The sequence below is a fragment of the Budorcas taxicolor genome, chromosome 1 (assembly GCF_023091745.1).
Source record: "Budorcas taxicolor isolate Tak-1 chromosome 1, Takin1.1, whole genome shotgun sequence".
In the NCBI taxonomy this organism is placed as follows: Eukaryota; Metazoa; Chordata; class Mammalia; order Artiodactyla; family Bovidae; genus Budorcas; species Budorcas taxicolor.
Window position 1 is genome coordinate 203,283,651 of NC_068910.1, and position 18,207 is coordinate 203,301,857.

The following is an 18,207-nucleotide window of genomic DNA, read 5'->3' on the forward strand; positions in this document are numbered from 1 at the left end:
ATTTTCTGGTTTCATTTTGAGCAAGTATATAAGTTTGATTTTTATCCATAAAACAAAAAACCTGAAGAACTCACAATATAGAACCTTTCTGCATATTAAGACTCACCAATACCAGATCATCAGCTTTCAGATATCACACAGAAATTTTGCACCGAAGTATATACTTTGCTATATTAGTAACACTTGTTAGCTGTAGCTTTTTAACAATTTAACTATCTTACCTTAAGATAGTCAAATAAGACAAAACCCCCACCTTGTGGATAAAGAGAACCATCTGGCTTATTTCAGGTGAGAATAGAACCACCATAAACAAGGAACAGAAACTACAATGAATTTAAAATAAGTTTATTCTGTTAACACCCTCAAAATACTCCCGTGGAAAAAAGTAACTACAAAACAGGGTACGCTGCTGCCCTTAAAGGAATGGATGGGTGATACACTGTACAAAACGATCTTGGGAATCACGTGTAAATGTTACTCTGAATCTCATTTGTTGTCATCAATTTCTTCAGTATCTCTGTGCTCTGCGGAATATTCTGGAGGGAGAGAAGAAGTTGTTAACATAGTGAGAATTTAGTCACAACAAGGCACACGTGCCCAGCCAGCCCTACTATTGACACAGAAGCAGAGAGGACACCGAAAAGGACTGGCCCCGCTTCTCACCTCCTCACCTGATGGACGGGACGTGAGTGGGTCCTCGTCAACTCTGCCCGAAGCTCTCTAACAGGACCCCAGGCCTCCAGAGGGGTCCCGGGCCCTTCGGTCACCTCCCCGATGTGTGCTCAGTCCTCTCTGCACCCCTACCAAGGGTCCTCCCAGTCCCCTCAAACACACCTGAGCCTGCCCATTTCATGCCACACTGCCTCCCTGGGCATGTCCCCTCCACCTAGACCCGCCCATCCCTTGGGTCCAGCTGAAGGGCCCCTTCCCGTGGAGCCTCTCCTCGGTTGACCTCACCCCCGCCCACCCTGGCTGGCGGCTGGCACCTGGCACAGCAACCACCTGTGCCACCTCCAGGTCGTGGACCACCCAGCACCATGGGGTCCACACAGCAGGGACGCAAGAGAATTCCATCTTGTTCCCAACTTGAACTCTACCTTGTTGACCAAATACCACTTCAAGAACAGAAACTCTGACCTAAGCCAGGACGACTGTATTCAGTCACTAAGAAGACAGTGTTCTTCTAAAAGCCCCTTCACGCTCCCACAAATCATCATGTTTACAGCAAGAAATGAAAAGGTAAAGAGAAGTTAACTACATTTCCCCTACAAAGGATGTTTTTAGACACGGAAAGTTGACTTAAACTCTACATGACAAACGGTTTACAAGTCTCAGAACAAGTACAGAATATTCTGGGTCACTGGAGCCCTGAGCACTGACTACACCATCACAGAGCCTGTGCAGCCCCTTCACGGAAGCATCCGGGCAGCTCTGCTTCCGGCCCTTCATCATTCTCACCGCAGAGCTGACAGCTGTGAGGCAATCTGCCATAAAAGATGAAATAACTGGCTGACAGTCTAGACTTTGCCGCCAACGAAGGACTCTCATTTCTTTGTCACTTAAGTCTCAGCCCCCACAATGGTATGCACGGTGACAAGGAGACCTGGCGACTTAAAACAGGGGACTCTGACAACTACGGACGCCAACATGATAGAAAACGGTGACAAAACTCAGGGGACCATATGTGAAACAGACAGCCAGCAGGAATCTGCTGTGTGGCTCAGGAAACTCAAACAGGGGCTCTGTATCAACCTGGAAGGGTGGGATGGGGGGGAGATGGGAGGGAGGCTCAAAAGGGAGGGGATACATGTATACCTACGGCTGATCCATGTTGAGGTTTGACAGAAAACAAAATTCTATAAAGCAATTATCCTTCAGTAAAAAAAAATATATAAATTTAAAATTTAAAAAAAGCCCAGGGGAAGTGTGAAACACGGGAGCATGAAGCCAGATTGTGTGCTATACAGAAAAGAGCACATCAGTGCAAACCCTTCGGTGATCTGCAGGTGCAGAGTCGGGTCCACGCTTCCCACAGAATTTAGAATGTCCACCAATGGACCTGTGAGAACAGGCCAAGAACAGACAGTGCAGAACAGGCTTCACAAGATAATGGCAGGCTCAGGTCACACATCCACATCCCAGGCTTGGAAACTGACACCTGTCTTAAAGGGAGAAATTCTGGTGAAAAAGACGAGGTGCAATGCTGAAAAGGGAGACAAATCAACAAGCTTATACATCTATACATACCTACACACACATATGTTCACATGGACGTACAACCTAGCAGACTAGTGCTTAAATACAACCCACAGAACCTGTTCTTTGCACAGCACTGCCAGGAGGTAGATACACTTTAAATGTATTCAAATATTTTGTGCTTCACAATAAAATCTAAGTTTGTTATTCATTTCTCTTGTTTCACTATGTCCTTTTTAATGTCCCTCTTTTATCTTTTCATTATTTTATCTTCATGGCAAAACTGCCTCTCAGACAATTCGCTACTTGGTGACGTCTGCAGTGAACGAGCTCGTGGCCATGTCGTCTGTGGTGAAGAAGCTTGGGTGGCAGTGCCCAGAGTGAAGACAGTGGCCACGGGCCCTGCTCTCGATGAGGTGGGAAGAGTCAATCAGGGAATCAAAGGCACAGGCAATGCCACTAGTTACCACATCCTCAGAAAGGGATGCTAAATACAAAATAACTTGCCTGAGAGGTTATCCATGACTCCAGAAAGCTGAAAGATATACTTGAATTAGGACTTCACTCTTACTAATTCAGTAAATGCCTGAGGGCCTTTGACACATCAGACTCATGACGTACTGGGGCTACCACAAGAGAAAACGCTCCCAAGTAGGTGACAGTCTAATTTATGAAACCTATGAAATTAGCTGACGCCAACAGAAATTACAAAGGAAGCTGCCCTACTACTAATGGCCATCCTAGAGTAAAACAAGGCTTCCAACCTGGAACAATGCTGTTATAATCTCATCCCCTTAAAGAAAAAGTTCTTCAACCAAGAGTCCACACTGTCAGCGAATCTCTTAGGGAGAAGAGGGGAGTCCCTAGACTACCTGAAATTATTGGCAAAACCTTTCTGTACATGCTGATATGTATTTTTCTAGGAAAAGAGCCCACAGGTATATCCAAACTGAGAACAGGGAACAGATTTAGCCCATCTAGTCCCAATGCAAAATTAAGTCAATAAACATTATGATAATTTGATCCATACTATGCTCAAAAATGCCTTCTCAAAAATTATACTTTCTAGGAACTTCCCTGGTGGCACAGTGGATAAAAATCTACTGGTTAACGCGTGGGACATGGGTTCAGTCCCTGGTCGGGGAAGACCCAAGAACCACGGAGCAAGGAAGCCCGTGTACCACAACTATGGAGCCTGCACTCTGGAGCCCAAGTTCCATGAAGGGAAGCCTCAGCAATGAGGAGCCCGAGCACGGGAACAAACCGCAGTCCCAACTCGCTGCAAGTGGACAAAGCCCATGAACAGCAACAAAGACCCAGCACAACCAAAAATTAAGTAATTAATGTAAAAAAAATTACATCTTCCAAATTAGTGAGTTACAGAAACTTCTTGAAGAGTGGAACCATCTTCCCACACAGACATCTGGGATTTAAAGCACTGGCCTATCCTGACGAACATGAACAAAATAGTCTCCGCGTTTCAGAAGTGTATCTAGAAGAACATGTGACACTCATATGTAAACTGCCAGGCCAGCAGCTTTCTCTTTACTTGGGGTGAAAAAGACCTCTATTTGCTACTTAGGTTTCACATTCAATACCACACGTTTATGTTCGCTACCAAGTTCATTATTAAGTCAATAAAATAAAGCCTTACCTTAACCAAACACTTTAAGCTTCTGGAAGAAAGTACAGGCTTAAAAGCTTCGACTGTGATCAGGTCTAATTTCATCACATCAGTGTAACACAAGTACAGAACTGCAGGGATTCTCCATACTTGACAGTAACTCAGAACTATGAATAGACAAGAACAACATCACTTAGGTTTTCTGTTATACAATTTTAAAGTGCAACACCTCTATCTCATAAAGGCTGCTTTTAAAAATATTCATCTCTGTTGCCTCTTTTAATCATTTACAGCCATTTTCAATCAATTATAATGCATATTTTCTTTCAAAGACAATTTACTTTCCTAAGTTATCTTTTGTTTTACAAATAAGATACAAGATTATAATTTTGTTGACTGCACTAAAGTAAATTAAATGCAGATAATAAATATATAATGCATACTACAAAACATTTAGTCATTTGTTCTAGTAAACTTAACATTTAAAGTTTTAAAAAAACTTTTATTTATGAACAAATAAGTGAATATATACTATAACATATTAACCACTAAAAAGTGAGAATCAAAATTTGATATGTTAGGGTATAATTGGTAATATGAATAAAAAAAAACTATTAAAGTAACTACCAAAATTCAATATCTGAAGCTTCTATTCTGACAATTAAAACACACTTTGCCAGCTTTTCATGCACGAACAAATGACATCTAACACTGGCTTGCGTGATAAGTTATCACTGCTAGAAGAAATGGCAGCTCTGAGTTAAGAGCTAAGAACTCTGAGCTGCTCTCATACAATGAATGTGTGTCTGCAAAGTTTAAACACTGAAACCAAATATAACATGCATGCGTGCTCTGCTGCTCAGTCCTGTCCAACTCTTTGCGACCCCGTGTACTGCAGTCCTCCAGGCTCCTCTGTCCATGGGGATTCTAAATGCAAGAATACTGGAGTGGGCTGCCATGTCCTCCTCCAGAGAATCTTCCCCACCCAGGGATCGAACCCACCTCTGCATTGGCAGGCAGATTCTTTACTGCTGAGCCATCAGGGAAGCTACAAAATATAACATACCTCCAACTACGGATACTGAGGACTTAACACCAACACACTGGTATCGATCACCATTAACACCTCAAAAAGATCTCTACTTGTCCCAGCAACAACTATGAAAAAAGCAGTAACAAGCATAGAAGTGAATGGCATGAACTGCAATACTACCTGCCGCAGGAAGGTCGTGGACAATATTTGGTTGTTCCAGCAGTGAACAGAAAGGAGGCTCTTTGAAATTCTGAGTTTTTAGAGCTTTCAGGAAAGGAGTATGAAGGCTGCTGGTAGATTCTGAAGTTTTATAGTCAGTAACATGGCGACATGTAAGAATAGTGACTTGCATATTCTTCCTTGGACAAGAGCCAAAAACCTAACACAAAAATTTCAAATTAAAATAGATACATATTTTGTGACAGAACAGAAATATCCCTCAAGCTATTTACCTACCAGTCATACAATAGTGTATACATATGCTCTGAAGGGCTGGACGTGTCAATGGAAAACAGAGCCCCAGCTCTGCTGTCCCCTCACTGGGGTGGGACTGATCTCAATTCTGTCACTTTCTAGCCAGGTGACCTTCTCCAAGTCACTTCCCCCACCTGTGAACTAAGGACAGACGGAGGTGTGACCTGAAGTCAGAGAAGTCAGGAACAAAGGAGGCAGAGCAGCTGCTGTGACAGCCAGGGACACCATCACAGGTAAGGGGGCCACTCAGCTACAAGCACCTGTTCATTTACGCCCTCCCCCCGTCTGCCGACGATGCCTGAAGGTGATTCTTTTTGTTTTGTTCCAGTGTTCGTTCAGTTTCTAAGAGCACTACTTGCCATCACTGTGGAGAACACTGTTACACTGAATGGAAGTGACACCCATTCTTTGCTGGAGAAAGTGACATAATTAAGATCCTACCTCGATGGACATGAGTTTGAGTAAACTCTGGGAGTTGGTGATGGACAGGGAGGCCTGGTGTGCTGCGATTCATGGGGTCGCAAAGAGTCGGACACGACTGAACTGACTTGAACCTCTAAGAACGCTCGTTTAGACTAGTGTTGTATTAGCAACAGGAAGTGGTCCTCTCCTTAATGCACAGAATGATGGGTTCAAGAGCACTGTACTGAGGATGCTTCTAAGAACATCACTTGCAAGTTGCACTCATAACAGTGTTACATCAGTACAAATGACTCTTAAATTCACCTTTAAGTGTATTTCCTTTATAAATCAAGTTTCAACTGCTCAAGGCCTCAATGTCCACCTAAGTTGGTATTTCATGGATTTCTAAGGACTCTTCCAGCTTTTAAAATCTCTGATGACATAAGAAAAAGGAAGAAGCTATCTTCAAGGGAAAAAAAAGAGCAGATTTTAGATCTCTGCACCTCTTCTGAAAATACTTTATGAAGAAAAGAAAGAAAATGGCTATTTCAAATAGCAAGAGAACTGAAGATTTTAGGTTATGTGCTGTAAATGATTTGTAAGACTTTTAATTATAGCATAGCTTTATAAATAAACACAGAACTTAACATCATATACATTTATAAGCAATGTTCCATTTAAAAGATATAACATCATTCACAAGGCCTGATTTATCATCCTCCCTGAATACTTACGTTTTGGAATACATTGCTTTGGAAATGCATAACTTTACATTTTCTCAAGTCAGAGAGAGAAAAGCTATTCCACAGTACAAAACATCATACATAAGTTAATAATACAAATTAATACAACAGGTTTCTATTCTTCTGAGATCTATTCAAAGTTATGGACTCTGTCCCTACAAAATACACATAGGGACATAAAATGAAATCATATATACAGCCATCAGAACATTCATAGACCTTATCAGAGAATCTCTCCTTTAATCAAAACAGCTACCAAAAATTATAAAGTGCATTTTAAGTATGCCAATCTGGTTTAAAACAGGTGTGCACCTGTTAGAAACTTATTTCTAATAAACTTAATTTCTTAATAAACTTATTTCTAATGAACTTAATTATATCTATAATTTAACTGACATTATATATAATAAATTAAATAAATATATATCTATATTTAGCCTAACATTTAAACTGAAACATTTATAAGACATACTGAAAAGGTTTACTTCATTAAAAAATAATACACAACTAAGAGAATTATGATTATTCCCTAAAATTGTTCAGTTCAGTTGCTCAGTCGTGTCTGACTCTTTGCGACCCCGTGGACTGCAGCATGCCAGGCCTCCCTGTCCATCACCAACTCCTGGAGTTTATTCAAACTGACGCCCATTGAGTTAGTGACGCCATCCAACCATCTCATCCTCTGTCAGCCCCTTCTCCCGCCTTCAACCTTTCCCAGCATCAGGGTCTTTTCCAATGAGTCAGTTTTTCGCATCAGGTTGCAAAAGTATTGGAGTTTCAGCTTCAGCATCAGTCCTTCCAATGAATCAGTGCAGTTCAGTCGCAGAGTCGTGTCCGACTCTTTGTGACACCATGAATATTCAGGACTGATTTCCTTTAGGATGGACTGGTTGGATCTCCTAGTTAAATTCTTCACTGAAAAATTTTTTACTGGGCACATACAATTGCTCTATTCTCCCGCAAAATGAAGACTCAATCGATCCATCCTAATGCTAAGAAACATGGCTGCAGCTCTGGTGTGAGTGGCGGCTTCGTGCCAGCCGCATGAACCCAGGTTACGAGACCAGTTCACAGAGGCCCCGCGTTTCCAGGCAGCCTGGGCACCATGGCTGGTTCTCACCCGTGGCTGTGCCCTGCTCTGCCTCACATGGGTAACTTGTTCGAAAATGTGTTACATTTTCATGACCCACGATCTTCAGCACATCCTGGTTACATTTGCTTGTGTTCTTTTATTCTTTATAACTCCTATAATACTTCTAAGGGAAAAAGCAAATACTTGCCCTACGTCAACATCTGACTATGCAGGCTTATGTGTAAAGACACTGAACCCTGATACAGCAGCAACCCCAGATGAGACTCTCTCACCTTTTCCAGCCACTGATACTGCTGATCTTCGGCCACGTAGCAACTGCACTGGCAGAGCATGACCTGAAATCAAATTCCGTGTGTCCTGTCAGGTCAAGCAAGCATTACACACCCCCGACGCTGTCATCACATATGTATCATGTGAATCCCAAAACAACCCTTGGATAACATTTGGTTTGCTTAATCTGCTACCAGCTTATTCATTTTTCTTTAAAGTTTAAAATTTTAAGAATCAAGCCACTACTGGCAAGTAGTATCAGAAGAAAGTGCACAATGACAGCACAACCGTGAGGGCTGGCCTAGGAGATGCTGAAGATGCTGTCAGTAAACACTACCAGAGTCCTCTTTACCCTTCTCGGGGTCACACACTGTGAAGACCAAACTCAAAAAAAAAAAAAAAATCACAGAAACATCAAGTGCTATGAGAGTCAAGGGCAACAGTCCAGCCACATCTCAGGCCAGCAGTACCCAAGGATGGGGCTGATGTCTGGAAGGTGGCAGCAGTATAGAAGCCATGTGCTCAAACTGAAAACCTGCCACACAGAGGCATCAGAGGGTAAGATGCCTGATCATCAATGCTTGTGGAACAACAGTATCCATAAAAATTAACTATGTCCAAATACCGCCAGAAACATTAACACCTAACGATGCAAGTGGGAAAACATGAAGCACAGGGACCTTCCCAGCAGCCCAGTGGTTAGGACCCTGTAGTTCGACTGCAGGGGCCATGGGTTCGATCCCTGGCTGGGGAACTGAGATCCCACGTGTAACACTGGCACAGCCAAAAAAAAAAATTAAGCACAAGAGGAAAAAAAGGGGCCCAGGGTTAGGGAGAAGAACAAGACAAGATACATAATTAGTTACACACACAGGGTCTGAATAGTCAAGACACCCAACAAATCAATGGTAAACCTAAACACAGTAACAGAAAGTTGTCCTGCTTGACCTCCAAGAGGTATTCTACAGCGAAAACTTTCCACTAAGGACCAGATGAAGAACATACTTAGTTCCCTTACTATTTATTCCCCATAAATATTGGGTGCTTACAAAAATCCTTATGTAACATTTTAATAATGGTGGATTACATGTTACAGAAACAAACTGTAAATATTATAAAATCAAATTTTATCATTTTCAAGGCTAACCTTACAGTATTACAGAGTTACTCATGTCTTCAACTGTCTGAGCCCCTGGCCCTGTTCAAGTGTCCAGCAGCAGTGGAAGAGCACTCTGTCAACAAGCAGGTGGGCAGACAGGCATCACCCGCGGGGCCACCTCACCAGCCTGATGTGTCTCCCCAACTGTGCTGCTTTCTCGGAATGGTTCCAAGGACAGAAGATGTGCTCAGTTGCTCAGTCGTGTCCGACTCTCCGCAAACCTATATACTGTAGCCCGCCAGGCTCCTCTGTCCATGGGATTTCCCAGACAAGAAGATTGGAGTGGGTAGCCATTTCTTCCTCCAGGGCATCTTCCTGACTCAGGGATCAAACCTGCGTCTCTTGCCTTGTTCACTATGGAGCCACCTGCGAAGCCCAGGACCCAAGAACAGGACTAGGACAAATGTGATCCAATAGAATCACTAGGCGTCAGCTGCAGGGCATGTTTTACAGCTTAACAAATCAGGATGAATTATGAATTCCCTAGGGGTCCAGCAGTTAAGACTTCACACTTCTACTGCAGGGGGACCAGGTTCCATCCCTGGTCAGGGGGAACCAAGATCCCTCGGGCCATGCAGCAGCAGAGACAAAAAAAAAAACAAAACAGGATGAATTAGTAAGGATGAAAGCTCAGTGTTAATAGAATTGCATCAGAGTGCATAAAGCACTCATCTGCTCACTGTTAACTGAGAGTCCAGTCTACAGGAATGGGTTTAGAGCTGAATGCCAGGTGGGTTTAGGGCAACAAAGCAGAACTGTGCTTCCACAGCGTGTATGCATTTTCTCCCATTTACATCTGCCAGCTCAAATAATTTTCTGAATGAGGGCAAGGGTTTGTTTCTAAAAAAGTTACTTCAGAGTTTCTTCAGAAGTTTACCAACACACCATATCTGCCACGGTGATATTATATAAGCAGAAAAATGATTACTACCACTGCCAACAGGCAGAATCCCTCAGCCCAAAAGTAGATATAAAGGAACGTGGAATTCAAATGAACACTACATAAATGATGCCTAAATAACTCCCACTTATACACACAAGCCAGGCCCCACATACCGAAGGATTTGATTTCAGGTGATAAAACACACAAAAAGCCTCTGTGGGGGACAGGTGTGCAGTGTCCGTTGTCCTACACCATTCATTCCAGAGTTTAGCACAACCGACTTCTTCCCAGGTTCCTGAATTCATGACAAATGACGACAAAAACGCTGTGAAATACAAGGCACATCAGTTAGTGTTGGGCTCCACAAGTTGTATTTTCTATTCAATAAAAAACAAATTCAGTATCTACGGCTGATTCATATTGTTGTTTGGCAGAAACCAACCCAACACTGTAAAGCAATTATCCAATTTAAAATAAACGAATTTTAAAAAATCATAAAAAATAAATAAATTCAAGTTGAGAATCCTAGTGCCATTGAGAGCATCAACCTTACACACATCATCACTGTGCAGAAAAAGAAACTGAGGCCTCAAGAAGTTAGAGGCCATGCCCTGAGTTTAGACGACACTGGAGCCAGGAATCAGGAAGGCAGGTTTACTGACAGATCTCACCAAAGTCTCACACTGTAACAATCTTCTGGAAAACTTTAGGCCAGCAGAACTGTAAATAAATGAGTCAGCTATTATTTACCATGTACTGTTCTACAGGCACTAGGGGTACCTTACAGGGCAAGGAATCTTCACTGGAGTTCCCCAAGGCTCTCCTCTGAGCCTGTGAATTCCCTAAAATGATACAGGTTTGTGTACTTTCATGTGTGTATTCATTGTTCCAGCTGAACTCTGCACTGTTCCAACTTTAATCTATCAAATGAATTCATATATGTATAAAAACCTTATACTGCTAGAGTTCTCCTTATGATCTTAAAGGAGTCAGTTAACTCACAAACATACAAGGACCCACTGTAACAAGGGACTGTGTGCACATGCCACCTCTGCCCCTGGTCAGCTGGGCCACAACAGGCCCAGAAGCCCAAGAAAACCTGGATACTAGAAACGTGGTTTCCTTGAAATCATAAGTTCCTAAAGCCAAGAATATTTCCCCTAAATCTTATTTTTCAAGTTTCTCAAAAAGCGCCACATGAGCAGGGACAGATTTCATTCAGACGCAGTTATTCTGCTATGACTTCTTCTAAAAAAGTAATATACATGTGAAATCTGTTATGATGGAAAGAAGTAACTTCAGCTTCTGCTCTTTCAACAAAGCATGTAGTCTAATGCACTTCCACTTACCTACTGCATTATTCCCTATGGCAATTATAAACTTGGAGCAAGGATGTTTTTCCAGCAGAGAAACTTCCAATGTTGTTTTTGTCTGTCTTCGAAAGAGCCGCACCTCCCTAATAAGAGAAACAAAAAAAATGAAAGAAAAGCAATTTAAATGTTGTTGTTCAGTCGCTCAGTTGTGCCTCTTTGTGACCCTATGAACTGTACCACCCCAGGCTTTCCTGTACTCCACACAATTTAAATGTAAAGGTTACCACAGGTATGATTTTGTATTAAGTAGAATGCAAACTTTAATTCTATAAAGAACATAATTATCCTTTTAAGGAAGCAACAGATTCAGGTAACAATAATTCACAGGTAAAACCGTTTGTTGCCCAGTTCATGGAGAACTGTAGGAGAGAGATCAGGCTGTCCAGTTGATCCACAGATCAATCTATCTTAGCAACCCAAACAGTGGACAACTAGGCATAGTGTGCGGTGAGAAATGGCAAGAACCACCTCTGAGGCTTTCTTGCAGCACAACACTGACCAAGCCTCTTAGAAGGAACTTCCTTTTACAGGAAATGCATGTGACAAACACACACCTGAATAAAGGACACCAAGAGGAAGCAATCAGGCCAATCCAGAGGGTGGGACATCCTACAGAACAATCGTCTCTCCAAGGGGGTGAGAAAGTTGGGGGCGGGGAGGGAACTGCTCTAAATGCATGAAAGTTCGAGAAATAAAACGTCTAAATCTAAGGTGTGTGCTTTGCCAGGGTTCTGACTTGCTCAAACCCACTGTTAAATGTCGTGTTTGAGACAACTGGATAAATCTGATCATGGACTGGCAATATTACACACTATCCAGAGTATTATCAACTGTAAATATGTAAGAAAATACCTGTATCGTTTGATACGCATTCTGAAAGCTGTAGAGGTGAAAAGCCACGAAGACTGGGACCCACCAAAGGGTGGAGAGAGATAAAATGTGGCAAAATCTTCCTAACTGTTGAATTTATGTGACTGGAGGGGCTTAACGTGCCATTTTATTGTTTTCTCTAATGTCTGTGTGTTTGGAAATAACACTTTTTAAAAAAAGGACATATCCATATGCTGCTGACACACGATGCTAACCAAGAAGTGCGGCGGAGAATACAGTTTTTAAGAATTGTCTTATATCCATGAACCAAACGCACGACAGACTTGAGGGAGGAAGACAGCCCCGCAGCGCTGGAAAACGGATCACGCCCGCAGGAAACCACCGGCACCAACGCTGAAGGAAGCCTGTGAAGACGGCAGGAGCCGACACCCCACCGAGCCGTCAGCAGGGCCCGCGGGCCGCCTCCACCCGGCACCCCCGCAGCCGTCTTGCCCCTCAAGGCCGGGGGCCTGGGGTAGGGCGGAGCAGCCGCAACCTTAGGGCTGGCGTGTCTGCTCCGATGCCCCAGGACCTCACCTCTTCCGCGCCAGCTGTCGCCGGACCTCCCTATCCTCGGGCGTCTCCCTCCTCCCCTCCTCTTCCTCCTCCTCGTCCTCCGTCCCGGCTCGGCACGGCGTCCTCACCACCTCCCCGAAGAACGTGGCCGCCATGCTGTCCCTCACAATCTCCCGGCCTAACTGCGATGCCACTGAACTGCGCACGCGTCCCGCGCACGCGCCCAAGAGCACCACCACGCCCCCACAGCACCCCACAGGCCCCCCCAACACCACCCCTGCGCATGCGCCCCGAGTCCTTGCGGCGGTACAAACGCAGGACCTTTATCTTGCGCAGCCCGAGCCTAGGAGCCGCCGAAAAATCGGGTGACTGCGGGCTAGAGAGGCGAGCCGGGGGGCGGGGCCTCCCGTCCCCGCAGGTAACGGACCGGGCCGACAAGGGGCTCGACCGCCCCCGGCCCAGTCCTTACAGCTCCGGGAAGAGGGCCAGCCTGGTTACCTTGCTTAACTCCGTTTCCGTTTTCTTCTCCATTAGGAGTGACAGGGTGAGCTTTGGTTTATTAAGCACCCGTCTTCAAACCGCGACCGCCCCAGGTAGGTGCCGGCCCGGCCCGGCGCGTCCTCGGGACAGTGGACAGAGGGCGGATGGACGGGCAGGAAAAACTACAGTGCTTCGCGGTGTTGTAAAAATGAGCCTTTACTCTGGCAATAGGGATTCACATTTCAAAAGCTGATGATCTGAAAGATTTCATGAGAATGCAAAAATAGTTGCTTCTTTTTTAAAACTTGGCCATCTCTGGTACAAAATTTCGCTTTAAATAGCCTTTCATTAATAAGAAACGTAATTATTTTTGAATTGGTTCTCTTCTTTCATTATTTAACAGAGCACTAATCCATGCAGGACAGAAGTGACACTATGCCATAGCTTAAGTGAAAATATACAATATTGCAACGGAAAAAAAAATCCATTTACCTACATTCAGTTGTGCTGAAACTAGAGGGCATTTGCTTACATTCTGGAACCCTATCAATAGTCACAAAGTGAAGTACTAATATGGGGTCGGGGGAGCCTCTTGAGATTAGAAAAAAACATTTTGCTTTTAGATGTGGACAAACTGTCACCAAAAGCATTTCCATAAGATCAGTTATTTAGCAATTTTACACATTACTGCAAAATAATATATTGAGTTTTGAAGCAAAACATGAACATTAAAGTATAAACAACAAGACTAGCTATCTAGTTCACACCTAGGAAACTCTGGCTATGTTAGCAAGCTAGAATAGACAAGATTACCAGTGTAATATTTTAAAATTACATTAACACTCCTGGGCTACAGTTTGGGCACCACTTTGTCTTAGTCCTTTTGTTGAATAAAATAACATCACTTTTACCAGTAAGATCTTCAATTTGATTTCAATTACATTATGAAGAAATCATTTGTGGAAAGCTGATTAAAAATCATAGATAGGGTAATGATAGTACATTTAGTCATGATTAAAATTCTGCATACATTTCAGAGAGGTTTTTACAAGAATATTAAATTTTAAACAAATGCTTATTTCATGCAGTTACAATAAATGTAAGCCAAGCACTTAAAAAAAGGCAAGTATATGTTCAAATCAAATACTCAACCAGAAAAGGGATTCTATTATGAAAGAAGGCTGATGGTACAATCTCAAGTGCTAACAGAAATTAACCCCACCAGAGAAAATTTTAACTTCAAAATGAAATCTTCACGACATTAAAACAGTCAAAAAACTGCATAAAATACTCTTGAGATTTTTAACATTTTCATTTTATGGCATTTGTTGAGGACACAGCATATCCCAATAAGAAATTTCTGTGAAATTAAGTGCAAATAATCGTCTGGAAATAGGTTTAAACATTTCATTAAAGATCAAAAATCAAACCCCATGCACCTAAAAATATTTGCAGTTTATTAGGAATTCTTCCCTTTCTCACCTGTGCTAGTAACAAGTTACTGGTATCAGTATTTCAGATGAAAATATACTACAAACAGAGCAAATACAGACTCTGGCTTATGCTAAGAAAAAGAAAGTGACAACAAAAAGCCTTTTTTAAAAGCAGACATGCAACAAGTAAATTTCTCAATAAGACACTTAAGTTGATCTGTGTAACAAAAAAAATGCATTACATTCTTTTAATGAAAGAGGAACAGAAACCCTTAGATTGCTGTATTTTACTTTAGATTTACACATGCAAGTCATATATTAATATTCACAGATACTTTTAAATGGGAAAACAACTTGCTTGTAACAGTTCATTTTTCCAATAGCATGTTACTACGTTAAAAAGATTTGACAGTGCGTTCATTTAATCTGGTGATTTTAATTTCAACAAATACCTACTCACAAACCTCATTGCAAATAAATTCTTTATAGTATCAAGACCAGATTTTCTAATCCTAATGAAGGATATAGCCCAGACATGCTGCCTTTAAAGTCTGTTGTGATGAGTCTCTAATAAATTTGCTCAAAATATTCCAAGTTCTAACTTTTAAAGTGCTATAAAGAAACATAAGATGTGACAGTATCATCTAAAAATATGACTGTTTCGATCTTTATACGTTTTATTTTCTAACTCATTAAGACTAAGACCTGCCTCATAGTGAGGCACATTTTTGGCATTTCTATAAATGCTGCTACATGAAAGTAAAAATGAGAAAAAGTTGTGATAGTCACATTCATAGCTTTCATATAAAAATATATATTCCCTGAATTCGTCATATCAAGTGGTCATCATTCTGTATGAATTGCAGTATTATAAACAAAATAAGAACATTAATGGACTTTTTCTATTTCCAACACTACTTCAGAATTCATTTATCAACATTCCCATCATGGAATCCCCAAGCCCTTCTAGTTTATGACTTTTGGGGTTGTGAATTATAGGGCGTGGCTCTTAATAAAGTATTTGCTTCACTCAAATGTCAAATAAGCTCGGTGGCACTCCCTCTTGAAATGTGCCTATATTTTCCCTTATTTCAGTAATGACACCACAGTCATGGTGGTCTGAAATGTTATACTCAACATAGAGCCCTGAAAATTAGCATCAGGTTGAGATTTTGAAATGTTTTCAGTCCTTTGAGTTTTTGCTACCAACCCTGTACACTTCCCACTTTCTTCCTCTAAAGAATCAAGAGATTTCTTCAAGGCCCTTCCTTTCAGAAAAGGAATAATCTCATGACAGGGCCATTTGTCTCTTCTTTCCACCTCTCCAACTACAGGCTCCACAATCTATTTCCTCCTCAGAACTCTCTTGTCATATGCATCTGTACAAGGGCTGACTAGGAGGAAGCCCTCCTCCCACTTTGCCCCACTGGGTTATGGCTTTTAAAAATCCCTCAGAAGGTGCCAACAAGGGGTTAACAACGTTAGAGCTAGGAGCGGAATGCAACTGCCAGTTTACCTGTGGCCCCTGGTTTTCAATTCCACTTCTACATTTTCATAGTCACTACTGTGCTTTTTCTTTCCAGGATCTGAAACGCCTCAAAAGGGGCATTTTTCTATTAATATCTTCTAGCTCCTTTTCACTTTCAGAATTTATGGTTGTATCCTCCTCTTTATAAACACTGAGTAATTTTTTCTTAGCCGCAGCAGAAGCATTTCGATGGGGCAGTTTTCTGCTGCTCCTCCTAATCCACACATTTTCTGGTCCTGAAATGGTTTCCTTTAGATTACTCATTATCTTTATTTTATTTGCAGCAACAGTAGCACATCTGCGGGGCGCTTTCTCAGGCGCCATTGTGGCTTTCAGAGTCTCACTAGGCATTGGCACTGCATCCTTCTGAATATGCACACATGTTCTCACTTTTGTATTGGGTTCTCTGTCTTTAGGAACAGATTCTGAAAAATGAAAGTTCATGTAAATGCAAAAATCTTGTACCACAAGATTTTACTACTACTTACATTCCTCAACAATACATTCCTCAACAGTGTTAAAACTACTCACATTGCTAAATGAAAAACCAGTGATCATCATCAATGACACTACATGTTTTTGACGTCGATATAACCTTCCACTTCCTTGTCTACAAATGAGTCTTGGACAGAAGTTACAGCCCCTTGCACACTTCACTGTCTCTAAGGATAACTGCCCCCTAAAGCAGCAGACTTGTTAGAATAGGGTTATACCCTTCAGGATCATAAAGTGAAGTCACTCAGTTGTGTCCGACCCTTTGCGACCCCATGGACTATAGCCTGCCAGGCTCCTCCGTCATAAAGCCACTCACCAAAAAGCACTTTTTAAAAATCTTAATTTTTAGAGTAGAACTTTGTAGGTTTTAAGTTTTTGGTGTCATTTCTAATACTCTATGTTGAATTACTTTAAAATATTCAATAGGACTTCTGAAATAATTTTCCTAGAACCTAAACAAGAAGGAAATGCCATCATGACTATGACACAGCATTAGCCCTACTTCAAGATCCTTAAGGTTTCAGTTCCAACACTGGTATTTCCTTTAGTCAAAAAAAAAGTTACATGGGTCACTAGTAGATAAAAAGGAACTGTATATTGGTTTTATACAACCGAAATTTAGTTTTAATCCTAGTCTTTTTAAATTTCAGGATTTTATATAACTGAAATGATCAAATCCTAGTTTCACTGCTATTCAGATAGTTTCTGAACTGGTGTATGTGGGGCACAGAGAGGATCAGGCTGAAGCTTCTAAAAGAAATGAACTTACACACACAAGCATAGTTGCTGTAAGGAACTAAGGAAGTAGCGCAGGCCGCTGTCAGAACTTGTTCTAGAAACTGAACCTCCTAAGCGGCAAAGGAGAACTTCTTTCAAGCAAGTGTTATTGTAGCTGAGAACCAGAAACTGGGACAGGATCCAGCAGGGAAAAGGTAGGACAGAAAGCACTCTGCAGAGGCTAGTCCTTCACTGGGCCTCAGCCAGCAGTTTCGATGGAGCACAATGGGGTCGTGCAGAGCCGCCACGGGTGCTTACGTGGGCTCAAATCATTTTCATTTTTGCCAACATCTGAAAGCTAGATTTTCACATTTCAAATACAAACTTAACTAGCACTGTTCTCGGGAACTAGTATTTCTTGATAAAAATGCACCTAAAGTTCATTAGCCCCTGAATGTCAGGCCTTATCTGTTGGCAATCTAGTCTTGTTGCCATTAGGAGCCAAACTATCTAAGACTGTCTTCAAGGGGCACAAGTCTTGCTGGGGGTGAGCGTGTAGGATGCTGCCTCAGGTTTCAAGGTTTTCACAGTTACTCTGTAGCAGTGAAACTACAAACTACCAGCCTTCTTCATTTTTCCTTTGTGAAGGGAGACATTGACCTGTGATCAAGGGCAAATGAGTACAGGTGAAAATGACTTCTGTGAATTGACAAATTCATTAACAGATAGAGTGATGGGCAAAGCCTTAAAACCTCAAAAGTAACTCTTCAGAGTTTACCTTAAATCTATGACATGCATTTCAAAGATGTGCTTGTGTTTTCTCCGAGACCCACGAAAGTTCTCCCATAGTTGGCTAGGAACTACTTTGCTAAAAGCAATTCCCCACAGATGCTTGTCCTTTTTACCAAAATTACATGA

The 18,207-nt window shown here is 42.0% G+C and overlaps 2 protein-coding genes across 2 annotated transcripts in view; both read right to left on the reverse strand.

Annotated features, from left to right (window-relative positions):
- Positions 1-331: 331 nt before the first annotated feature.
- Positions 332-12,805, reverse strand: PSMG1 (proteasome assembly chaperone 1). Its single transcript, XM_052641570.1, has 7 exons — positions 12,658-12,805; positions 11,227-11,333; positions 10,051-10,202; positions 7,838-7,900; positions 5,034-5,232; positions 3,851-3,987; positions 332-536 (listed from the first exon to the last, which is right to left on the reverse strand). Exons 1-7 carry the CDS (start codon positions 12,789-12,791, stop codon positions 462-464), a joined length of 867 nt encoding a protein of 288 aa, XP_052497530.1. The 5' UTR covers positions 12,792-12,805; the 3' UTR covers positions 332-461.
- A 3,305-nt stretch (positions 12,806-16,110) lies between these two features.
- BRWD1 (bromodomain and WD repeat domain containing 1) overlaps positions 16,111-18,207 on the reverse strand; it is a 116,388-nt gene continuing 114,291 nt past the window's right edge. Inside the window, exon 42 of the mRNA XM_052648408.1 lies at positions 16,111-16,502. Coding sequence (XP_052504368.1) covers positions 16,111-16,502 — 392 coding nt within the window. The remainder of the gene's footprint in view (positions 16,503-18,207) is intronic.

Bases quoted from the DNA above. Each gene is read 5' to 3' on its own strand.
- PSMG1 (XM_052641570.1), bottom strand. From the start codon at position 12,791: ATGGCGGCCACGTTCTTCGGGGAGGTGGTGAGGACGCCGTGCCGAGCC. The intron at 11,334-12,657 runs GTGAGGTCCTGG...TTCTCTTATTAG, and splicing joins CGACAGCTGGCGCGGAAGAG to GGAGGTGCGGCTCTTTCGAA. The intron at 537-3,850 runs GTAAGGCTTTAT...CTCTCCCTCCAG, and splicing joins GCTTAAAGTGTTTGGTTAAG to AATATTCCGCAGAGCACAGA.